The sequence below is a fragment of the Cynoglossus semilaevis genome, chromosome 4 (assembly GCF_000523025.1).
Source record: "Cynoglossus semilaevis isolate Cse_v1.0 chromosome 4, Cse_v1.0, whole genome shotgun sequence".
Lineage (NCBI taxonomy): Eukaryota > Metazoa > Chordata > Actinopteri > Pleuronectiformes > Cynoglossidae > Cynoglossus > Cynoglossus semilaevis.
Window position 1 is genome coordinate 12,175,981 of NC_024310.1, and position 25,114 is coordinate 12,201,094.

Consider the following 25,114-nt stretch of genomic DNA (forward strand, 5'->3'; position numbering starts at 1 on the left):
TGAGTGTCCCTCTGTTGGAGGACTTACATGTCCACAGCAGTTCCGTATCCTTCATGTTTAGCATCCATGGAGCACTCGATGATCTCAGGAGCCAGGTAGCCTGGTGTCCCACAAATCTCTGCATCACAGACAAGAGTAAAGAGAAGCTTTCAGTCTCTTTAAATGCCAAATTGATATTTGGATATATGGCATTGGGCCAGTGGTTTCCAAAGAGAGGGCGTGACATTGAGTTTTTTCAGGGGAGAAGGCACAGCAAGGCAAGAGAGTTTAACCTGATCTTTGTTCCAGTCTTGTTGCTTTAGGTTATTACTAGGAGATAACCATGTATATTAACATGTAACCTGAAAAGAAAAAAAAAACACTTAAATTCTTTTTTTTTTTTTTTCAAATCAGATCAGATTTCATCAAATGAGCAAACCCTACAAACGTTTGCCAAAATGGTGGCAACTATTTTTTCAGACATAGTATTTGAACAGTTAACTGTTTTGCTGACAACTGAAGCAGAATAAGCTGTTCTATAGATGTAAGATAATTTCCAGGAGGAATTTTAGATCTTCTGGTGTCTGTCAGTTCCTTCTGCAAATGTTTTGCTGGATTCTGAGAAGCCTGTCTGTAAAGGTCAGTGTGCTCTAAGTGATACTAACAGTAAGTAAATCCTTTAGGTGTCCTGTTCCATCTTAACCTTTGTAAGAGCCACAGATTCTCCACTGACCACCAGCAGCTGGTTGTTTACTGTACAGTGACCGTAGGGAGAGGGGGAGGGGCAAAATATTACATAAGTCTTAAAGAAAACACCTTAAACAATGTCAAACAAGAACAAAATATGTTTTCACTGACCCTTCAGCTTCTGTTCTTGGTGCATTTGCACTGCAAAGCCAAAGTCGGTCAGTTTGATGTTCGTGTCATCATCTAGAAGAATGTTCTCTGGCTTCAGGTCCCGGTGGACTATGTTCTGAGCATGAAGAACTTTCACCACTTCCAGCAGAGCACGCATGATCTTCCTAAAACCAACACACGCCAAACTCTTCAAACAATCACTGACATGTATTTTTGTCATAGTCAACAAATGAACCTCGATGCTGACCTGGTTTCCTTTTCACTCAGGGTAACTTTCTCTGTGAGGTAGTCGAAGAGTTCTCCCTTCTTCATCCTGGGCAGAAAAAAGTACAGTTTAAACTGGTGGAGTTCAAAAGCAAAACTTATCTAAAAACCACTTAAAACTCGAGGTGTGACACTTACAGGTCAAAAACCAAGAAGAAGAAGGCTTTGGACTCGAAGCAGTCTTTAAGCTGGACTGCAGAAGAGAGAAGTATTTTTAAAACATTCAGAAGAAAAGGAACAAGCCAAAAGTCCTGACCCAGCAGATAACATCACTAAAGTAAAGGCAAATGACAACACTCTACAACTGACCTCAACAGCAGGTCAGTGGAGCAAGGGTCAAAAACAACTTTTTTCTTAGTGAGGGCAATAATGACTTATTTGATCATTTCTGTTAATAATATAGTGTTTAAATGTGGAGGCACAGTCAGTATTAACATCACTGTGAGGATGGTGCTCACTGATGTTGTCCTGTCCGCAGACTTTCTTCAGGATGTCAATCTCCTTCACTGTTGCCGCTCTGATCTCCTCGATCTCCTGAGGGGTCGTTTTGTCCGAGGGGGTGATGTCAATAATTTTCACTGCATATTCTTGCGACGTCTGTTTGTCGATGCAGCGGCGCACCACACTGCTGACTCCCCTGAAGACGAGACAGACACTTATTTGCCTTCTCATCTGCAGAGGTCCACATTCCTTTGGCCCAATTTCTGTCCTCATCCTTCTCATTGAGCATTGAGCAACAATATCAGATCAGCATGACTGACCTCAGTCAGTTCATGTCTCGTGACCTGAATGTGGAAAAGTGACTGAAATTACATAACAAGTCAGACCCAGGCCCTTCTCAACACTGAACCCTTTATGACAAAGGCATGTTGCAGTTATAGAGCAGGGGTCCCTTTAACACAGTGCAATGACGTAACAGCACCACCGTCTGAGAAACGTGGGGAATGACAATGAGCAGAATTTGGCAGAGCATTTTCTCAGGGGCCTGTGGGAAACTTACAGAGAATTCAAAGGAGAATAAAAGTAATATTTCAAATAAGTAAAATATCTGTTGTTATGCTGTATGTCCTGTGAAATTAGAAAAAATTACCAAATCAAAACAACAACAGTAATTACCTGTGAGTACACCACCATTTATCCTGTTAAGGTTTGAGATCAAGACTGAAGCTAATCCAGCTGACTTGGAGCCAAAGACAGGGAACACCCTGGAAAGGTCACCAGCTCATTGCTGGGACACGTTTCTAGATAGTAACGAAAGGCTGCAGTACACAATGTAAACCTGTGCAAACTCCACACAGATGTCATTATGCTGAACAGGAAGTCAAACACTACACCATGTGGCTCAATGTATCATCATAACACCAGAATCCTTCAACTAGTTCCAAGTTAATGGAGATAAAATATTGAATGGTATGTTGTAGACATGATGTGTGATGTTAGCACATACCTTCCTAAAATCTCCTTGGGCTCATACTTCATGTAGAACTCCTGTGCTCCCACCCAATCAGGGATCTCCTCCTCTTTGGCCATGATGAGTGATGTGGTTTCACAGAACTGCTATCCTCCTGAAGATTTAGCTGTTAACAGTGGTGGGTTGTTGTTGTTTTTTTTAGTGTTAATGCGCATGGTATAACTGTTTTTTTGTTTTGTTTTGGGGTTTTTTTTGGCAGAGGTGATATGTAATAATTTGACTCTTGTTATTTGACTGTAAACTCACAAAATAGTATCTGTTTACTGTTTACTTCGACGTATTTACATCAGGAGTGTCTTTTCGATGGAGGCTGACATATTGTTGGGCATTACTGTAGCCCAGGGTAGACAACTTTAATAATGTCTTTCGTGTTTTTGTGATAATTAAAGGTTAGGTTTGTTTGGGGTTTTTTTGTTAGACATACATATTTGGATTAACGAGGACTGCGATAACATCCATTTCCGGTGAGTTGTTTATACATTTTAGATCTGCCATCGTTCAGATTGATCACATTGTACACGACAATAACCTACCGGTTTGTTTACCCACCTACGCCCCTGTTCGACTCCTATTTTAACACAACAACGTTCTGTTAAAAATCGTACCAAATCACTCACCGTGTCAGCCCCTGCTCAGTTACCCATCACCGGCCGGCACCGGCTCTGCACTCATGGGCTGTCAGCGGATGAACGGAAGAGCTTAGTCTAATAAACGTAGCTTTCGCCGTCGTCGCTCTCCTTTCCGCAGGGTGAACCTTTAATGTCAGACACCAAAAATAAGTGGCAGCTTCTCTGATGAACGCGTGTCCCTTAAAACTTTAAGATCTGCCCCTCATTGCATTACATTAAAGTCCCAGCGCTTCTCTTCACTATTACACGGCTTTGCAGTGAGTGAGGCTGGAGTGACAGGGCAGGTGCTGCATGTGTTCTTCCTGTTCTCTAATTAAAGACCCAGAGAGTAAAAATAGAAATGTTTCTTCGAGGTTCCAGTAGTGCTTTATACTGCCCAGACAGACAGAGTAAAAATGAGGAGACACCACAATCCATTAATGGTCCAAGTGTTTTAATAACTTTAGGCATGTTACAATGAAACTGCAGACTTCGATGCACAAGTCGAGCCAAGTATTTGACAAGTCTTTAACATCTATTTGCAATGCAGTTTATTTTATAATTAGATACAGGAGGAAATGTCAGGTAAAACTACACAAGAAATGACAAATCAATCAGAGTTCGAAAGCAGTGCACCACACTTAGACATAAACATTTTTTTACCACCATGATAATGATTTCTGCTGGCATTTCCTGAGAAATTAAACACAACTCAAAGCAGCAATGGAGATTTCTTGCACATCACAAATTCAGTATCTAGTATGGTGTTTTATTGGAGATCTTTGTGAGTGCTGTTTATTGAATGATGAAGTTTTTTCCCTCTACTCATGGCAGACCTGTTAGGAAACAAAAGAGTCCAGTTAAGTTTTAATACTGTTCATAAGACAATAAACACTGGAGTAATAGACTAGCCAGTAGATGTAGATCAGATTTGTAATTTAATAGTTATTCACATGTCTATTCATTAAAATGCTCAGTCAAGGAATGTGAGATTTAATAAGGATAAACCTAAAACATATATTTGTCAAGGCTAACAATTTAAATATATGCAATGTCACACTCACCATTAGCAAATCTGCACTGTTTCAGTACTTCGCTGAAGCCTTCACAAAGTTTAAGATCACTCTGGTTTTGGGCACATTCCAGGAACTGCTTCATTTCATAGGAGCAGACTTGCTGCTGCTGCTGAGGAGCCTGCTGCTGGTACATGTACTGAGGCTGCTGCTGCTGCTGCTGGGGTTCCTGAACATGTAAAATGTGAAAACAAAATGTGCTTGAGTAAAAGTTTATGTAACAAAATCATAAGCCTTTTTTTACAGTCACATACTTCAAATTCTAATTCTAATTATCTAATTAGTGTAAAACCTGTTTATTTACCTGGTATGTGACATCAGGTCGGGCAGGCTCAGAGTTGCCTCCACTAAAGCCTCCAGTCATGGCATGACCTATCGTGTGTCCAACCGCAGAGCCCACAGCCACACCAGCAGCCGTAGTTGCCATCTGGGCAAACATACCTGGCTGTCTGGGTGCTGCAGCAGGAGCACCCACAGCTGATTGAGGGGCCTGCATTGGAACTGGTGCATGGGAAGGTGGGGGTGCAGCCCTGGCCATAGGTGGAGGTGGTGCCCTAATGTTAACAAGAACATGATTATTAGAGTCCACACATGAGAGCGTTCAACAAAAATCAGTTTTGACTAAAGCATGAGCATCTTGCAACAGAATTACTGTAATTCAGGAGTTTGAATTTGATTTAAAATGATGGGTTAAAATCTGTTTATGATCCAAAATGTAAACCGTTTACTGCTGGCACAAGAGGTCACCCAAGGACTCTGATCAACAAGATCAAGTTTTTTTAAAGATACCAGGCTGCGACGTTGTATAGTGGGCGGTCGGCAATGTTTAATTTTATATTGAATTACATTTAGCAGACGCTTTTATCCAATGTATAAATGTAGTGGGGGGGAGGGTATAACTAACACAATAAACTGGTGTTGGTGGTGGGGGGGGTATAACTAACACAATAAACTGGTGTCATTGAAAATCGTTTTAAATATAAAAACAATAAATGTCGTGTTCATACGGTGACCTTCACCAAATCTGGATCATTAGCACTCGGCTCAACGTAAGTAATACATATATTAATATCACTAAACAATTTCAGTTCTGTTTACTTCCTATTAAAGCAGTCAGGCTGCTGTCACATAACTACGGTCATTAGCATGGAGGCTAACTCACTACGCCGCAACGTTTCACCAACAGATATCCTTAAAACAATGTTACCTGGCTGGAGGGGCCATTCTTGATGTGCGGCTTCTGCTTCCTCTTGGCATTTTTTAATAAATATGGAACGTATTCAAGTGGTACAAATAAATGCCGAACGAAACGTGCTGCGTCGCCACTAGTTTAATCGACCTTTAGATTATCCGGAACTTCCTGTGCGTTACATGATATGTCATCGGGTAACTTCCTGTATGACGGAACCTTACGTGAACATTTAATCACTCCGACGTTTGTAAAATGACATACTATTCTAAATATTGTTCCCTTAGCCGTTGACATGATTCTTTTAAATGATAATCGATTGTAAATTTCTACCTTCGACGCCCTGTTTTTAATCTCAATAATGATGAAGGGTGATTGTTTATTACGTATTAACTTTTGTTTCCCGAGATTACACATTAGTGTACAGCAATATGACAAAAAGGTGATTCGACATAGTAATTACATATCATAAAATTCACAATACATTACTTGTTTTTATCAAATCTATTTTTGAATAAACACACCTTTCAGCCTTAAACATTTATTTTTTATTAAAGTCAGAAAAATAAAATGCTCAATTTTTATTTTCCATCCAAACGTAAAGCTTGTAATATTCACTCACATACTCGAAAGTGAAGTAAATCATTTTGAAACACAGCACAGAGACAGGCGTGTCTTTTAATTACAACAAAAAAGTTACAATTGTACATTATCAAATATAAAATTAAATATGATGCTGTGATTTCTAACCCTTGAATGCACACAATTACAGTATATTCTTTAACTAAAGCCAAGGGTTAGTTGACATGCTACTCCTTTTTGCCTTTCTTCCTACTTGAAAATGTACGCCGCTGATGGTGCCCACTTCCTGATCTGTAACCCTTTGCTCTTCTCTCCTCCCAAACCGGCATTGGTGGCTCAATTTCTCCTGGTCGTCCACCTCTGTCAGGAACACTGCCCATGCGTGCCTAGTGAAATCAAAGAAAACTTACAATATGTATTCTGCATTAGATTATTTTTCCTTTGTTCTGTTCTGCCATGTCTGGGGCTATACCTTGTAGACAGAAGTGCTTGGTCCAGCCTTGATTGACTCAATGAAGGACTGATCTTGTCTGGCAGCAAGCAGATGGGCCAAAGACACTGTGGAGGAGCTAGTGAGGGAGGAGAGAGGAGGCACTGAGGCCAGCACTTTTCTGCGCTCCTGAAAGAAAAAACAAACAAGTTTGATTGAACTAAAATATTTTACTTCATCCTGAATCCTAGCAAGCCGTTTATAGAATGGTGTTATAAAATTATCACTGGAAAGTGGTCTTCCAGGTGTCTGAGCAGATATTAAATATTCAAACAATATCAATTCACACTAGCGGGGTTTTTATTGTAAAGGTTAAATGACTAAAATGTTACTTGTTTAAAAAAATGATATCATACATACTTTTTGTTTTTCTCCCCATGCAAATGACTCCAATGTAACCTGGAAGCGTTTAACCATCATTTGCCACCGACACTGATAGTCCTTCAGCAAATGGTCACTGATCTTTTTCAGATTCACCTGAAAACAAAAGAGGAGGAATGAGATTTTCTAGGGTCATGCTGAAAAAATAATGTTTGGTGAATGGATTAGTTTTCTTACCCACTGCTCTGAGGTGAGGCTTTTGTCAAGAAGAGGGTCCATCATGCATCGTGAAGGTAGACGTGCCAGCCTTGACTCCACCTGTGTTTTAATACACATATAATTAAGGACTTAAGTCGCAGAAGTGTAATAATGTCATACAGAATCCTATAGTTTTTCCCAGGCTTACCTCACTCAACACATCTGCAAACTGAGAGGATGCATTCATGTCAAGGGCACGCAATAATAATATCCACTCAGCCTGCATCTCACCCCTTCTTCTCTCTTCATCCAAAACACCGGCACCATCAATACCTTCACCACAAAGCTCAGTGAGTTCATGACTTAAACCTTCTTCTTTCACTCTTTTCTGTTTTTCAGATTTCTCTTCCATCGTCTTCTCCTCAGGATACATCTCCAGATAGTTAATGATGCGAGCGGCTTGTAATTCTGACACAAGGAATTCTAAAGAAACATAAAATATTCAAAGGATCAAACACCTCTTTATTGCACATTTCAAATGCATATCCATAACAATTGAATGACATACATTTAATGCATAGCACAATTTGCTAAACTCTACCTATGTCTCACCAATGACTTTGTTGAGGACAGATGGCTCCAGCACCCCTGAGGTCAGCTCAGTGAGAGGGGAGAACATATTCGACAATAAACTTCTCAGCTCTCCCACTAGTATCACTTTACTTGATCCCACAGACTCTGTTAAGAGGCATATACACTTTTTTGTCAGTGAGAAAACAAACAAAAAAACTCTCAATCACTTTATTCTGATCTTTAATCTCCAAAAATGTCTCTCACCTTGTAGTTGTGGACATCTCTTCCTCAGCTCTGCACTCAGCCAGTTGAGCAGTGGACAGGGGAGCTCCTCACAACCACATTGATGCAAACAAGGGCCACACGGGTACCTGAGTAGAAAGTACAATGACCAGGTGAGACCAGGTGAGATTTCCAACCCTCACATTAGGAAAACAAACATAGTAAATGTTCTTTAACAAACCTAAAGTTAATTAGTATTTTTGCTTTCTTTACACAATTGAGTTTTACTTCATTGACAAAATGTTATCTTCCTTCTCCCTCTTCTGGAAAAAATAAATATTTCAGAGACACAGGAAATACATCAGAGACATTAAAATGTTAACTAGAATTGGTTGAATTGGTTTTGGATTGAATTCGGATTGAATTATTAAAAAAATGTTTAGGAAATTGAGAATATTATGGGGGTCATAAAAGCTACATTTTTCCTTTTTTGTATACAGTTTGTTGAATATACAAGTGTGTTTAAAGACTTGTGTATGCATATATTGTTATTAAAATAAACAAATAGTAGTTAAGTTTGCACTTTATGACACTCCGTTTCATTCATTTGTAAAATTCTAGGATAGTCTTGGTACGTAACGGCAGCAGAAGTTACCTAAAACAGCGTTTTATGATCATGCGCCCTCACACATACATACATTTCTTTTTCCTGCGTGTCCCTCTCGGGGATCCGTAAAAGGTCAATTGGAACTAACGTAAACTAAAACGACATAGCTTAGCCTCAGCTTCAAATCAGTAGACAATTCACTGCAGGTGTTTTGGTAATCCAAGTAAACGAAACCAAGGCAGTAATAATACTTACCCTAAAGATTTAATGGCGGCAACTGTTACTGCGTTCCTTTCCATTCTCTAGGTAACAACTACCAACACACATTAACACCTAGTACCCCACTCGGCACGTGAATCTGTGGTGGAACTTTGTTTGGGTGCGTTTTTAACGCGCAACCGACACACTCCTATGCACTATCACTCAGACTGCGCGTTCTCACGGAGCGTCGCCATGTTTGGGCTGTGCTTTTCCACTGAGGGCGGAGAGAATGTGGACTGTTTTAAAGGTATAGTATTTTAATATTTAAAAGCTCATAAATAACTTCTGTATATAAATGAATAATAAAATAAAGCTTTTATTTTCAAAACAGTCACTGTTATTTAATACAATGACTCATAACTAACTTATATCATTGATATAATTGTCGAGCACTGTCATCATCAGATAAAGTTGTTGATAAAATTATTTGTTAAGCAATTAAAAATCAAACAATATTATTTATGTAGATTTTGACCGTAATGTCGTACATTGACCAAATTTGAACAGTAGAAACAAAGTACAGAATGTTGTGTATTTAACCAAAATGCCCACTAGAGGCCGCTAGAGATGCAAGGTGTAAAGTCACTGTAAAAAAAGATAATGTAATACGCACAAAGTCAAAAGCTTTTGGTGGGATACATTGTGATTTCTTTTCCCTCTTCATATTATTATACTACCTATTGCTTTTGTCACTCCGTCTGTCGGTGTGTTATTTTTAATCTAATTAAAGATGAAAGTGGCAGCATCCGTGATATTAAGAACGTTAGCGTGTTATTGTAGTCCTTTCACTTACTCCATACATGTAAGAGCACCATTTTTCTATTTTTGGTTACAGATTTTTAATCATGTATCAATGGTACATGGTCTTGGGTTCTGTAGTTTTAGATGAGTTCAAGGAAAGACTTGCTCGGCAAAGTCAAACATCTGAAGCCAAGATCCTTGATTTACTTTCTAATATCATCATCACTCACTGTGCATGGGCCGTGCTTGTCTTTATTGTAATCACTTATTACATTTTTCTCACACTCAGCTCTGCGAACACCAGCACTAGTTTTGCTGATGCAGGCAGGACAACAAGTGTTTGCTCCAGTGGAGCAGTTTAGGTTCAAAAGACAGCAGTATAAATACAATTCATATTGTCAGGGAGCAGTGATTTAAAGCATTGACCAAGCCTGTATGGTTTCTTGGATTTGCTTGTGCAGCACACCTGCCGAGTCCTGGCTCACACAGCAGCAAACCTCGAAATTAGTGTCACCATCACTTTAGGAAACAGGCCTGTGTAATCTGACTCTGTGGAAGATAAACATTTTCTTTCTATTGTAATAAGTAGAGAAAGAGGTTTGATGTGTACATTTTGTTAGGGTTTGCCCAGTTGTTAAATAAATGGGTTGTCTTGTAAAACACCCTTCCTGTGAACCATGCGTCTAAAAAGAGGTTCCCGTCTTCTGTGGGCAATGTTTGACCACATGATAACTTCACTGCAGGTGGTTAGTGAGTCACTTCATCACACTTGAGGCACAAGTCACACAAGTCACTGGCAGCCTATAAACTGGGAACAATAAAGACAACGGCAGCGAGGCGTGCCTAAGCCTCCATGTACAGTGCTACTGTGTTTGCTTGACTCCTGCTGCCATATGCACCAGAAGCGGGGTCCTCTCGCATCACAAAAGCCTTGCCATGCGTCAGGATGCTATGTTCTTTTATTCTTCCAACACTGCACCCCGCCCAGTGAAACCTTCAGGGGGTTGACCTTTGTTCTCTGGCAGGGGGGCCAGACCAGTCAAGCAGTGGACTTGTTGAACAGTTGCTGTACGAAGAAGGAATGACACACAGCCAAGATTAATCTTGTAATTACCCAATTTTATTCAAATTTATTTTATTTCATTTAACTTAATTTTTAGTTATTATGATTTAAATAATTCATATTTAGTGTGGATGGCATTAAGGTTCCATATTTTCAGGCTTACATGTGCAGAAAAAAGATGGCTTCACCAGGCAGATTTTAGACTTAAAATAAACCGCATTGGAACTTCACTCAAATGTTTCGATGCAACTATTTCCACCAGGAAACTGACATATCTGGAGCTGCTGAGTCATTCAAACCAAGGCTCATAGACAAAATCATATTTAATGTGTGTTGTCTCATGTTGTACACTGGATCTTCCATTGTGTAGTTTTCTGATGGCTCGTATGAATACGACAAAGAAAAACTGATGGTTCCTCCACCCTAAACAAGACATAATGCACGTATCTGTATATGAACCTAGAAGCGGAAGTGATACAAAATGTACCTCTCACAGTAACATGAACAATAACAGGAAGACTGCACGGTGGTGTGTTCCCAGAGTGGGTTTTCATGCACACAGGACACTAACCAACAACAACACTTTAGTCACAGATTTCTGTCACACAACAGTTGTACAGCATAGGTGTATCTTCTCAGGGAAATAAATAAAAGAGACTTTAAAAGACTAAAATTGCTAAGTCAGTTATAGTAGATGATTAGCTTATTTACATAAAATATGAATGTTTTTTCATATTTGAATTTTTCTGTACAATTAAAGCACTAATCATTTTTAAATTATTATAAATTTTAAAAATATATAATATATATAATATGTTGATTGGCCTTTTTTTTATATTTCGTTAAAGATTTCCTCTCACTCTAATTCACCACCAGATGTTGCTAAATCCTTTAAGGAGGTAGTGTTTTGTAATGAAAAAATGAAACAGAATGAACAGTTAATACTTCAGGAGAGTGAAGAAACTGGTTCAACCTAATCATCACCTGTATGTGAACTAAAAATCCAGAAAATGTTCCAGAACCTCCCTGTAGATGAAAGGTCATCTTTTTGTCGTACATACATACAGTTTACAGCCAGAAAGTAATGATTGAGGACGTTTTTGTTTGTGAATTTCAAAAATTTGTTGTAGTTGTGGTAGCCTCAAATGTACCTGTGGATCTAAGTGACCTGCAGTGTCAATGGACAGATGACATCACCCAGGTGTTCCCCTCTGTCACGTTCTCCCAGTGAGTCAGCAGGATAGTCATCTGTCATTCTGCTGGTTGACAGTTGAGGGCGGAGTCAGTTGCTCAGGTGACTGAAACTAACTAGACAAAGCCATTATCCCATTACCACCACCATCATCATCGTCTGCTGCTGCTGACAGAAGGATCAACCCACTTTCACTGTGGCCGCTTCAGTCAAACCAGCACACACTCACAGAGGAGCAGCAGGAGGAGCAGCGTCAGACAGGTGTTATGGCCGCACACCTTCTCCACACGCGTGTGTCAGCCTTTCATCCAGAATCTGACATTCCAGCCTGAAGGAAAACACTACCAAACAAACAAAGAGAAACAAACAGACATCGGACCGACACCTGCGATGGATCGACTTGAGGAGTGGAGCTTTAAGGCTAAGAAGATGGAGCTGGAGGAGGAGGAGGACTTCTACTTTGACTACGGAGCAGAGGAAATAACAGATTATCAGGAGCCCAGTGAACTCCTGGTGGCTCTGAAACAAAAGGAGGAAGAAGTTATTTTGGCAGCGGAGCTGGGAAACGCTCTGCTTCTGGAAAACCAGCAGCTAAAAGAGCAGAGCGATAAGATCCACGAGCAGTACGTTGACAAGCTGGAGGTAACATCTGTCTGGGCTTTGACATATTTATTATATTTTGTTTCCGACAAGTTAGGATAAAAGTGTAAAATACCGGCGATACGCTGCGAAATATGCGGTTTTCGTAGCTGCTTTTGTTTGAAAGGAATGGGCGAAAGTTCAAGCAAGTGTTTGATCTTCTGGATTTTAGCTTTGGACCTAAAAAACATGACGTGTTTAATTTGCAAAGGTGGGAATTTATATTTTCACCGTCCAAACTTGTCATTTATCGATAAACTTACAATTGTAAAGGGTACGTTGGGTTTTTTTAATCTAGTAGGACTATTGTTAGGACAAACACTGAAACCAAACTTACGTCCTCCATGCGCAGTTATTGAGGATTGCTTTATTGTCAAATAATCCACTAAGTTTTCAGTCGTTTTTTTTTTTTTTTTGGAATTTTTTTTGTTGTGCAATGCTAAGCTCTTTGATATTTTGATTAGTCGTTTGCCATATTATAAACCACTTTTTCTACTTTTGAGGGGAACTAAAAAAAAATTAAGTGCTAATCCTTTTATTCATTAATGAACATCTTTTTCATAAACTCACCTCAGAAAAGAAACCAAAAATCTCGACGTTTCAAATGTGGATCCACATGTTAGTTATTATAAGGTCTTACTCACGGTCAGTCAACTGTAGCCAGCTATTGAGAATTCCTAATAATTGGGTAAATGATTTGTTTTCACTGCTGTTTAAGACATAATCTATAGCTGCAAACTTTTTTTTCTTGTTTCTTCTTCCTGTGTTGTTCTGCTTTTACTGTTCTTCGTCGTTCAATCATTCTTGTTTGGACTGATTATCAACTGTTGAGTATTGATTTTCTTTTTAATGGATAAACCACTGGACACTTGACTGACTGTTGCATTCTTAGTTTTAACAAGAAACATGTTCTATTGACATTAAATTTAAGAAGTTTAACACAGAAATGACGGACATTTAATGAAAAGTACTTGAAATAATCGTGAAAACGTCAGATAATGTTTTAACCCCAATGGACAAATTGTGTATTGCACTTGGTAGGACATCATAAGGGTTAAATGTATATTCTGTATTCATTTTAAATGACACAATGTGGTATAATGTAGCTTCTGCGGACTTACTGGTTGAAACAAATAGAAAATATGGTATATTATAAATATTTACTTTATAAAATACATTAAGTATTGACCTGGTCACCGCTTTTTACGGGGTTTATTTTAAAAAAGTGGTACACACTTGTGATAATAGAAGCGCTTCAGCCAGGGATGACTTTGCCTCAGTGATGAATACTTACATCCACTGAACATCTGCATAGTGCATATACAGTAGATCATCAGAGGAGTCCTGCTGCTGCCCCCTGATGTTAGGGATGGCTGAATAACTGTTGACAGGCCTCAGTTTTGTTGTACCCCTGCTGTACAATGAGAATAAAGACTATTCTATTCTATAATGGCTTTGTTGCATCTGTCAAGGTGAATGCAGATGCTTGGCTCAGGTGTTGAGGCTTATGAGGCGTGACAATGTTTGAATTACAGGGAGGTGAAAATGTACAGTGATGTGTCAGGAAGTCATTTGACTGAGTCTGCAGGAGAGGAGCAGACATGAGCATTCACTGAGCATCACTGTCCATGCAAGATTATTTTCTTTGTATTAAGATAAATTATTTATTTTTCATTCCTAATCCAAAAGCTCATTATGTTTTACTGCTCATTTGAAGAAAATATAGACTCATGTTTTAAAATATAAAATCAGACTTTCTGTACAATTAAATGTGTTGGGCTGACATCATTAGCATATTCTGCTATATACTTTCCAGGACTTAAGAAGCATCACAGACGCCTTGGTGAATATTTTCAAAGCAGTTGAGTCAGACTGTTGGTGAATGAGCTGTATTTATAGTTTGTCAAACTGACATTAATCCTAACTTATCTTTTCGTATTCATTAATTGTATTTGGCAGGAGCTGGAGCAGGGTAGGCATGAGCTGCGACTGAAGCTGGAGGGCTGCCAGTCCCAGTGGGAGAGTCAGGTGGGAGACCTGGAGAGGGATGTGAGGGAGCTGGGCGCCCAGGTGGAGCGGCTCACCCAGGCACTGAGCGAAGCAGAGAGGGACAAGAGTCGAGCCCAGCTGGAGCAGGGCGAGTACGCTCAGAGACTGAGGGAGGAGCTGAACACGGTGAGTGGAACACGGAGACTTTTAGACCTTTCAGCGTTATAACTAAGTCTTTGTATCAGATGTGATTGTATCTGCACCACATGACGTAACGGTGAACTATAGGAGGCTCCAGCGGTGACAGGTAACTGAGCCTGGGTGAAACAATCCCCTGTGGAGTTAAAGCTGCTGGCCTCCCTCAGGCTCAATGCACTGCCATCGAGGCTGCACAGTGAAACTCTCTGGTATCAGTCTGAGGAGCAAGGACACTGTCTCATTCTGTTTGTAGCCAACGAATAGAGAGACAAAAAAAAAGGTTTTGTCTGATTGTCAGGAGCTGTGGAACTGTATCTGAGTTGTGGACTTAAGGCTAAGAATCTGGTGAATGTGGAGAAGGATGCAGGAATGTATGAAGGATAATTGGAAGTTGATACCACAAGTTGATGTTACATCTAGGACACAAGGAAGTTTAGTCATGAAGAAAACAAGGTTAACAGACAGGCCCTTTGGATACTGTTACGGATACTGACTTACAAAAGCGGAAAAATATTTTTTAATCAATTATTTAAATCTAATTCATTTATTCTCATTTTCTTCTTCTTTGGCAGCAAACTTAACGTCATTTAATTCTCTACATTATTTAAACAAGTCATTATTATATAACCCGCTGCTGCCTTTCATGAAAACATTAACCCGGATCCAGTTTTTTTCCCCCTCAGAACCGTGAGGTTATCTTTTAACAGACGTACTTCCATGATGTAATGGGTTTAGAAGTCCTGTGTTTATGATCCCAAGGAAACGCTGCCACACTGACAGGAAAATCAAAGTGGTCTGATATTTTTACAGCTTCTTATCAGCTGACACTGCACAGCAGATTAGTCCATGCAGCTGGTCGACCGTGAGTATTTTTCCAGCCAGAGAAATTCAAGATGGCTTTACGGAACATCATTATTATTATTGTTATTATTACAACTTTTTTGTCGTTCCGTGGTGAACTTGCCTGTGCTGTTTTGATGTGATCGTCATTGAAGTTAATAATAAAAAGAGCACAGGGCCCACAGGGAGCCGTTTCTGCTCCAGGCTGAGCTACTGATTTTGTGCTAACGAAAAAGGAAAGTAAAGTGAAGTCAGTGTTTAAAATCTGAAATGGATTGTTCTGGAAACAGCCAAGAACCAGGTGAAGTAGTCGCAGAAGTACTGAATGGTTCTGCTGCCTGTTCTCTGCTGTCTGCTGTGGTGTGTGAAGTTTGTCTACGAGAACCTGTGTTTGTTAAAACAGTGTCCACAGTAATGAGTTTCTATGTCACACCATAAGGATGTATACGTCATGGCCTGTCTGTAGGCTGAGTTTTAAGATTTATTTGCTGAAATCAAAGGTAGCTGTAGCATCTTAGGTTTCAACTTGTCTGTTGTCTGAGTCTTGCTATGGCTTAGCTTTTAGCTCAGCTGTTTCTGTTACACCTTGGCCAATGTGCATCTAAATGGAGTTCTTCTTTGAAAACTCATGGATCTTCAGATGTAATGACGCAGAAGCTGCACGGTTTCACACAGCCTGTTATTGTGAGAGTGTAACCAGAGTCTGAGTGGAATCTGAAAGAGGTTGATGGTTTCACAGCACAGAAACCTGAGACAGAAAGAATCCATTGAGTTCATCAAAAGTAACAAAGTGACACACTGACGTTAGAGGTTTGATAACCTGTCAGTCTGTCTCCTGGAGCCTCTGAACCAGAACATCACATGCTGGGGGTTTTAACAGTAGTTCACACCACAAGAGGAAAAAGTGTCAAACTATCAGGGAGTGTAAAATGATGCAGGGGTGTGTTCCTGTGTATCATGTTACACATTCACTGGAAAACACCTGAAGTTCCTTAAATACGTGCGTCTGTGTAGGCTCTCATCATCAATATCACCTTTTCCAAAGTAGTTCCATCAACAAAACCTAAATAACTTAAATAAATAACATGGAAAAACCTAAAGGATATGGAATTATTTGAACTCAAGCAAGAAAAATAAAACAGTCAACTTTTAGTTTCACTCTTGTTCAAAAACTTCTTGATGTTATCAATGTTTATAGAAGTGGACGAAACACGTACCAAAGGAGTAGTGCCAGGCTGCAAAAGGGAGTGTTTTTCTAACCAAGACCAGCTCAGCATGCTGATAAACCTCAGTTTGTTTATTGTTTTTATAAGGAGCCAAGGAAAACATTCATAAAGGTAGTTTCAGGAGTTTTCATTAATCTGAGACTCTAAAAAACATGGAACCACTTGTCCTTTGACTCCGAAAGGAGAGAAATACCAAAACTATTTCTGAATATATGTTTTTTTTAAGTGGAGCAGAAGCAATAATAATGTGACAGGAGTGGTTGTTGTTGAGTTTTCCCATTAAATCTCCAAGCAAAATTGGAGCTTTTCCAGCTTAAGGAGTGGACTTTACTGGGAGTAATCTGAAGATAACGTTTGTGAGATTCCCAAAGTATTGGAATTCATCTGCCAGTAATCAGAGAATTTATGAAACTGAGAGCAATTTTGGGGAAAAGACAGAATATTGACTTTTTTTCACAACCACATTAGTCTGGAGCCGGTGCATTACTGTAGGTATGAACTCTACTTTGGTTATGTGTAGGTGAGAATGGGATTTGAAAGAATTAAACACATAACTAGGGTAAAATCATTTGCAGTATTGATCAGATCATTTTTGAACACTTTATATATTTACACAGATTGATGTGCACTGTGTACCCAGTAATCCCACCTTCCACTTCTTTATCATTGCTCTAATACACAGCCAATACATGTGCTATTTACACACAGTGTAAAGAAAAGTTTTAATTTCACTGGAGCACCTAGAGCTTAATAGGAAGTTTTGAAAGTAATTCTTAACACATTCTACAAAGCAACATACTGACTTGAATCCACCAACTCGATGAAGTTTTGAATTATACATTTGCATATTTTTGTGACATTTTTCCATATTAATAATGCAATAATTTGGATTAATCACAAATAAAAATGGGTGTGAAACACAGACTTCTATCAGCTGTATTTTGTTCTTCTGTTCCAGCAGAAACAAAGTGATATTTATCATACTGAGGAATAATGATTTATCACAATTAATCATGATTAGTTGTTATCAATTTCAAAGTATTAAATGAGTAAAACTCACTTTCTACTCAAAGTGTAATCTACCTGCATTTAAATCTTTAAATAATTGAAGTGGAAACATCATCCAGTTGTGGCTACAAGTATTTGATTCCTGTGGTTTATGTACAGTACAAGGTTAGGCTGGGGGAAAAACTGTATCAGGTTCAGTTTCCCACCCACCAAATACTCCCCCTGCCCATGAATCACTGTGTTATTGGAAAACTGTGACAGATCTCTCTGGGTGGATTTCCGTTATTGTAAAAGGAGACGCCAAACTTGAGCGAAGCCCCCTCCTCCTGACCTCTGCTCCCTCCAGCAGCGTCACCCACCCTTCTCCTAGACAATAAGCTTAGCCAGGGTAGATGGCACAGAGATATAAATCTTTCATTTGCTCTTTTGAAGTTGCTCTTCATACCCAAACATCCCATCGTCCCATGGGAAAGCCCATCTTTTCTGTCTTCTCCCTGGGGGCCTTGGGCTGTAGCTGGGGTAGTCAGCTGTTCAATGCCTCTCTGTTTCAACTGATAGAGGCCTGAGGCCTGGGGTGGTGGGGGCCCGGGTGAGAGGGGTGTCATGTGTGTGAGCATCCTCGCACAGCCAATGTTTTGGTGGTTCTCAGTGGGTGGCTGGTCGCTATTGTAGAAGAGACCAGTGACTGTGCAGTGTAATGACAACCCATCTGCAAAAACATGCATGTTTAAGCCCACCCCCCCTTTCCCTGCCCCTCCACTTCCACCTCCTCCTCATACTCTGTCTGCATGCCATGTTTTGTATTTGTCCATCGGTGCATGCCTTACACTCAGACACACGCTCACAGACGTCTCAGTAATTTTGCTTGTCACGCGTCCATCACTTCCTCCTGTAAACTCTAGTAAACACAAGCTGTTCCCTTAATGTTTGACCCCCCTAGTCCCTCCTCNCGATGACGCCCTCCACTCCATCTGCTGCAGAAGCCACTCTTTCATCAGGCATTTTGTGGTTATGATTAGACCTGACAGGACCCCCCAGCCCCCGTACACCCTACCCACACTGACACACACACACACACACAGTCTGCCGAGCAACAGAAACAAAGGGTCCAAGGTGATGCCAAGAATTCGCTGTGAACCACATAACATTTTGGCTGCTGTTTAAATCATAGTGGCGTATTGTGTATTTAATGAAGTACTACAGTCAAACTGTACATTGTATTGTTCATTTACATGTTCAAATAGAAGGATAAATATGCCCACGTGCTGATGTCATTGTTTTTATTTCAACTGCAACAATACACAACAGAAACGCTATCACCATGTATTTTGCTGTTAGAGACGTAGCAAGTGAGCTAAATGTTCTACTGGGTAACCAAATGCGACACCAAACTTCCTGTAGTTTATGTTCTTCCCCGTCTGGATCTTAGATTCCTAGGAAGAAAATCAAAGAAAAAAAGGAAATACTTAAGTCTTCCAAATTTTGTTCCACCCAGATTTTATCTTTGGACCCCACTCTGATTTAACTGCAGAGCTACTGCATGATTTAACTGTGTCAACTGCGTGACACGAACACACATTCAGTACAGTAGGAGTTGATCACACTCAGATGCTGCAGGGCCAACAGACAGAGAACTCTGTTAACTTATCCCAGTCTCCTCCAGCAGGTATCATATTGTGTTACCTCTCATTGGGATCTAGATGTTTGGATGTTTTGTTTATTCTCAGCTCCAGGATTTAGTTCTCATTTCTCTGAAAGCTCGTGCCTCAGGGCAGGTTTTGGAGTGAGGCATGTGTCTCCTCTGCATTGGTTTCTGCACCAAATGTTTCTCTGATCCTCTCCTTATGTTAGTGTATGCAGGAAGGTATGAGCAAAAAAAAACTAAATGTCTGTGCACATTTGCTTCTTTTGTGTGTTGTGTTAGGCAATGGAGGTGGAGAAGGCCATGTCCACTGAACTGCAAGCTCTGAAACAGGAGCTCCAACAGAAGGGAAACCAGAGCAGGCCTCAGGACGAGGAACTGATCAGTGCCATGAAGGAGCAGGTGAAGATTGTACTTCAACATTTTAACAAATAAATACTCTATCTAATTGGGAGCTAATCTGAGGTGTGACCATTTAAAAAGAAAACAGTGTAACACCGTGTTCTTTCCCTTCTGTGTGAACTGAAGACTGTGTGTATCCACCACTGTCTTCTCTTCACTCTGATTGGCTGGGTTGGTTGAAGGTTTACTTGCTGGCCTAAGACTTAGTCAACAAGTTTCTTTTCCTAGACAAAATGACTGACATTGATTTTGATTGACTAATAGAAAGGAGAAGAAAAAAATCAGGTAAGGACAATGTCCAATCAGAGTTTGCTAATTTGTTTGCTAGAAGGTGGGGCATCTAAACAGAGAGGTCCAATCATAGTAAAGGTGTCTATATATATAATATAACTATATATCTACAGTATATTCATGTGTATATATGCAGACTCCATCAGTTACAATTGGGAATTGAACCAATGATCTTTTTGCTTCCATGTTTTAGACCTCACTCAACTAATACATTAATATTAGCTAATAAATGAGTGAACATTTCAGGGATAAGTTGGAGTTTTCCTTGCAGAGAAAAATATCATCCTTATAACTTGTGTGTGTATCATCCAGGTGCTGCGTCTGACCCAAAAAGAGCAGATGTTGGAGGAGCGTTTGAAGAGTGTGTGTCAAGAGAACACTGAGCTGAGGGCCAGTTTGGCTTCTTTGAACACTCGTCTGGCTCTGCAGGAACAACTCAACCAGGAGCAGAGTCAGCAGGTATTCACTCACAGCACAGTGAGAAAACACAGGCAGGTCAGCACTGACTGAGGGTTAGGACAACAGGAGTTACTCTCCCAAGCTGTGGTGGTGTGATTTTTTTATCTTATCATTTACATGTTACAGTCGTGTCACTCAAAAGAAGGAATTTCATTTGCATGTGTTAAGTTTCATGCGGGACTCGGGGCTGGAATCTGGAATTTCAGGATTCAGGAGTATCAACACATTGCTGTCTTTTATTTTCTTTTGGTTGAGGTGAAGTCAATGGTAATGGCATCATTCTTTAGGGGTAAGTCATTTCCTTTCAGTTAACTGTCAGAAAAAGAGACAAGTCCTTTATTTGTCCCACAGTTATCACTCTTTTGCAAAACAAATTACTGTTACAGTCTTTTAAAAAACAGACATTGATAGATCTGATTGGTCGGTCCAGATGTCCATCATACATGGATGTGTCTTGAATGAAGTTTTTGTGGCTGAGTGAACATTAAACATCCATCCATTTCATCTAGTCAGACAAACACTAAGTTGTGATTCTACCTGTGTCTACTGTATTGTCATACGTGTGTGGTCCTCTGTTGTCTTTAGCTAACACAGGCGTGGCAGGAGGTGGAGATGACACGCAGTCGCTCACAGCAGCTGCAGGTTCAGGTGGAGGAGCTCCAGGAGGAGGTGTCGCTTCAGGAAGCCAGGAGCCAAGGAGACGCCTCTCTGTTGTCTGAGCTGGAGAGCAGTCTGGAGACCGCAGGACTGGGAGTCGACAAAGACCAGGTGGGCTCAGAGCTCAGAAAGCATGGATTATTACTATTTTTATTACACACCATCAGCACACAATATAAAATACTGGTGAAACTAAAGGTTAACATCCTAATGTACACAGAGCTGTAGACTGGCAGTAGACTGCTCACTGTGTCTGCAGTGAGAGTCAGTTTGACAGAACACCTTGTTCCCTGTGGGTGTGTTTGTGTGTGTGTGTGGGGGGGGGTCTGGTCTGGTCTGTGTTTGATTTAATAACACAATCTGAGTTTTCAAACTGAACACTCATCTGCGGTTATTGTTTTGGTTCATCTGGAAAATGTGATGTGTTGTTGCACTCGTGACTCATTGTCCACGTTTCCTGTTGTCGTGGCATCAGTGAAGAGACTTGTGTCTTTTCAGCCCATCTGCACAGTGCTGTCTAGTCCCTCTTCACATATATAATCAAAAATACTTCATTGTTTTCCTAGTATCACTATGTATGTATACATTTTTGTGGATACAAGTGTTGAATATACTGTATACATTGTTGTGTTCAGAACATAAGGAACATACAAGGAATTTGACTTGGTTTATTTATTAAGAAAATTAAATTGGAGAAACAAATATAAAGCTTGATTGCCAAAATTAAATAATGATTAAATAACAAAATAAGTTCCATAGTAAAATAACAAAGTTAAGCATTTATAAATTCTATAATCACCTCAACCCACACGTTTCCCCTGTGATTTCTTTCTCAGATAACACAAGAAATTCAGTCCATCCTTCAGCTGCTGCTGCCACTGACTCTGAACCCAATCAGTTCAGATTCTCTGGACCAACAGGACAACGTTCAGGTGACTTTGCAGAGGCTGAAGAGCGTGGCCCAGAAACTGGTGCAAGGACCCAGCCCTGAGGTGAGTGAGAGCCACACAGCATGAATAGGTGGAGCAGGAGAAGAGACTGTGCAGGCGTGGGGGTGTTTTGTGAAATCTGAGAAGCAGATATTACACCCAAGATTGTTTTACTTTGCCTGTGCAAGGAGAAAGTAATTTTAGAAGTTGAATGTGAATAATTAAGGCGGCCATGTTGGCGCCTGTTCTACATCCAGTATATGCACCATATCCTAAACTCTGAGATTCCTGATTTAAACAAATTAAATTTCCTCACATCTTATCTAATTACTGCTGCTTGATTCGCCCTCTAGCGGTGTATAGTGGTACTGTAGGCTTGCAAACAGGCATCTAAGAACTTCCAAACCTGTTTAAACAGAAAATGCCAGTCATGGCGAGATTCACTCACGCACTTGAATTTGTGTTATGTGTGACGGTGAACATGTGCAGCTGTCGGGCCGTGTCTCACAGCTTTTCGTGGATCCGTCAGACTCGTAACATGGATTTATTACTGTAACTAAATATTCGCATCAGACCTCTTCCTCCCTCGGAGCCAGGTACAAATAGGCCCCGGACAAAGACACTGATCTCTTTGTTAATGCTTCTGTTCCAGGAGCTGAATCTGGCTTTTGTCGACAGGTCGGGTGATCAGGGTGGGAATAAGAGCGCAGTGCAGGAGCTGAGAGATCAGGTAACTGAGTGTGGAACAAACACTTCACTCAGGGAAGAGCTGCACCTGTGGCCACACATTATCTTAGAATTGGTTTCACTGACTCTGACCTTATTACTGTGTCTGAAGTAAATTATCAAAAGACCATTGTGTAATTAATGTGTCAGTCTAATCAGAATCACAAATACATTTGCTTTTAGTGTAATGACTGTCAATTTTTTTTATTTGATTAAATTAAATTAATTAAATTATTTAAATAATCGTGAATTACCATGACTCTAATTAAACATTTTTAACCACAAATAAACCTGATAAAAAACCAAAAAAATGTTGCTACCCTTTTCTACATGTTTTGTTGTTCACAAGAAATGAATCAGGTAAATTGAATATTAAAAACCTTTATGCCTCTCATGTTTCCCTCCTTCTCCTGCACCTCCAGAACACACAGCTACAGCAGGAAAACACACAGCTGAGGCAGAGACTGCAGGAAGTTGAAGAACAAGGTGAAGTGGTCCAGCAGGCCATCAGAGACCGAGATGAAGCCATAGCCAAGTAAGATGCTGCCTCTTGTTTAATTTCAAAGTTCAAAACTGCTTGATTTTTTTTTCTTCTTGAATCCTGACCTATAATAAAAGTCAGTTTTAAAAAGACCGACTCTCTGATATTTAACTGTTCTGTGACTCTTCACAGGAAAAACCTGATGGAGGTGGAGTTGGTGAGAAGTAAAAATGATATGATGTCTCTGAACAACCAGTTACTAGAAGCCATTCAACGTAAACTGGAGCTGTCACAGGAGCTGGAGGCATGGCAGGTATGTCTGTTATACTGGCTGCACATTTAGTGAACGCTGTGATGAGCTGTGGCACAGATCAAAACACATGCTGTGACTGAAGATAACAGGCAGCAGATGTGTGGTTCAGGGACAAATCGTCATTTACAGTGTGTATCAGCCCCGTTGTTGGGCTTAAATGATAAGAATAACAGATGTCTCCTCTCCATCTAGTCCTTCAGCTGCTGAGGGATTTTGCCAAGTGGATCAACAACATGCATTTTCATGACAATCATAAAAAACTAATACATAACAAAGCTCTGATTCACTGGGCAAATAATTGTATTGATTTTGTTGAACACCACAGACTTTTGCCAAATTTCAATTTGAATACATACATAATCTTTGAAACTTAGACAACTTGCTTATTTTTTCTCCACTTCCTTCCTTTCCTCAGGATGACATCCAGATCATCATCAACCAGCAGCTCATAACCCAGCAGCAGTCGGAGCAGCCTCAGAAGAAGCCCACCTCCAACGGCATGTCCTTTTTCCGCAGACCCAGCAGGACAACGTCCCCTTGGTCCAACCACTCCTCCTCCACCTCACCGTCAATTTGGCGGTCGGACTCCAACCAGGACAAAACACAGCCACTCTGGAAGGACTGGTTAAGACGAGGGAAAGGAGTACAGTATGGAAAATAATGGACAATGAGTTATGAAAGGGTCAACAAGGACAGAGGAACATAACCAATCGATGTCCACAAACTTTAAACTAGGTGCACAAAAGCCACAGAAACACTACATTAAATATGGAACAACAGAGCCACACTGGACAACAACCTTTCAAACTTTCTACTGAGAGGCTGAGCCTTTGGAAAGACGACGATAGCACTCTAATTTTCACGAGCTCAGTCTGTAAATACTGTGCCTTATTTTGTACTGCTGTGAATGTATTTTCTTGTGATACTACATGATGTAAATATAACTGTAGATGTAGAAGAAGATAGAGTTTGGATTATTACAAAGTGCTATCTGGGAATTAAGATCAGTGTTCACTTCCAAGTCCTTAAACAACTAAAACTATGATCAAGAACATTTATTTTGTATTAACATCTTGTTGTTTTGATGCTTCTATGACCCTAAAAAATGTTTTGTACCAGATGACATGTTAAATTATGTTTCTGTGTAAAGCAGACGCATCTACTGTACATGTATATGCTGTGATTTCACTGGACAAGAAACTGTGCTTTGTCCCCTGACTGACTACCACATAATTTCATAAAAGAGTAAAGATTCTTTTGAGAAGATATTTTAATGTGTGTGTTTGAGTTTAGTAAATAATAATAATTTAATGTATAATACTTAAGACACCCCTCCATGGCTTCCAGTTATACAGTAATAGAAGAAGGATTTAAGCCAATTAAATAGACAAGGAGTCCATGTCAATTAGTACATTTAATTAATACAATGCACTGACTGGCCTAGGCCTCGTGGAGTTATTATTATTATTATTATTATTATTGGTAGAGATGGGATGGCTGTTGCTCAGTGGATAGTACTAACTTGTGTTCCCCTGGATGGTTGTGGGTCAGATTCCAGACTTGATGTTATGTTATGTGCCACCCTTAGGTAAATGGCTAATTCTTTTACCGTTATTACCTTG

General features: G+C 40.0%; 4 protein-coding genes across 9 annotated transcripts in view; 1 reads left to right on the forward strand and 3 right to left on the reverse strand.

Moving 5' to 3' along the window:
• LOC103378132 (phosphorylase b kinase gamma catalytic chain, skeletal muscle/heart isoform) overlaps positions 1-3,474 on the reverse strand; it is a 4,875-nt gene extending 1,401 nt beyond the window's left edge. The window contains exons 1-7 of one of the 3 annotated variants that reach the window (XM_008309224.3): positions 3,190-3,474; positions 2,549-2,666; positions 1,560-1,738; positions 1,240-1,294; positions 1,085-1,150; positions 838-1,001; positions 28-118 (exon numbers count right to left, since the gene is read on the reverse strand). In XM_008309224.3, the coding sequence (XP_008307446.1) occupies positions 28-118; positions 838-1,001; positions 1,085-1,150; positions 1,240-1,294; positions 1,560-1,738; positions 2,549-2,631 (638 nt within the window). In that variant the 5' untranslated portion in view covers positions 2,632-2,666; positions 3,190-3,474. Of the gene's footprint in view, positions 1-27; positions 119-837; positions 1,002-1,084; positions 1,151-1,239; positions 1,295-1,559; positions 2,527-2,548; positions 2,679-3,189 lie in introns of those variants that run through there. The other 2 variants (XM_008309222.3, XM_025055350.1) reach the window with 2 other exon arrangements.
• Positions 3,475-3,617: 143 nt separating this feature from the next.
• On the reverse strand, positions 3,618-5,634 carry chchd2 (coiled-coil-helix-coiled-coil-helix domain containing 2). The gene is made up of 4 exons (XM_008309226.3): positions 5,461-5,634; positions 4,558-4,807; positions 4,245-4,422; positions 3,618-4,016 (listed from the first exon to the last, which is right to left on the reverse strand). The coding sequence occupies exons 1-4, from the start codon at positions 5,508-5,510 to the stop codon at positions 4,006-4,008; spliced, it is 489 nt and encodes a 162-aa protein (XP_008307448.1). The 5' UTR covers positions 5,511-5,634; the 3' UTR covers positions 3,618-4,005.
• Positions 5,635-5,975: 341 nt separating this feature from the next.
• Positions 5,976-8,827, reverse strand: LOC103378134 (protein FAM98B). 3 transcript variants are annotated; one of them, XM_025055352.1, is made up of 9 exons: positions 8,691-8,827; positions 8,070-8,151; positions 7,871-7,977; positions 7,646-7,771; positions 7,242-7,516; positions 7,073-7,153; positions 6,875-6,991; positions 6,497-6,643; positions 5,976-6,410 (listed from the first exon to the last, which is right to left on the reverse strand). In XM_025055352.1, exons 4-9 carry the CDS (start codon positions 7,710-7,712, stop codon positions 6,252-6,254), a joined length of 846 nt encoding a protein of 281 aa, XP_024911120.1. In that variant the 5' UTR covers positions 7,713-7,771; positions 7,871-7,977; positions 8,070-8,151; positions 8,691-8,827; the 3' UTR covers positions 5,976-6,251. The 3 variants fall into 3 exon arrangements, with proteins under 3 accessions (XP_024911120.1, XP_008307449.1, XP_024911119.1); XM_008309227.3 differs by lacking the exon at positions 8,070-8,151; XM_025055351.1 differs by lacking the exons at positions 8,070-8,151; positions 8,691-8,827 and adding an exon at positions 8,527-8,571.
• On the forward strand, positions 8,818-24,760 carry LOC103378135 (BICD family-like cargo adapter 1). 2 transcript variants are annotated; one of them, XM_008309230.3, is made up of 10 exons: positions 8,818-8,943; positions 14,291-14,506; positions 19,517-19,636; positions 20,240-20,386; positions 20,972-21,154; positions 21,880-22,035; positions 22,625-22,702; positions 23,121-23,233; positions 23,372-23,492; positions 23,908-24,760. In XM_008309230.3, exons 1-10 carry the CDS (start codon positions 8,926-8,928, stop codon positions 24,151-24,153), a joined length of 1,398 nt encoding a protein of 465 aa, XP_008307452.1. In that variant the 5' UTR covers positions 8,818-8,925; the 3' UTR covers positions 24,154-24,760. The 2 variants fall into 2 exon arrangements, with proteins under 2 accessions (XP_008307452.1, XP_008307450.1); XM_008309228.3 differs by lacking the exon at positions 8,818-8,943 and adding an exon at positions 12,083-12,334.
• Positions 24,761-25,114: the final 354 nt, after the last annotated feature.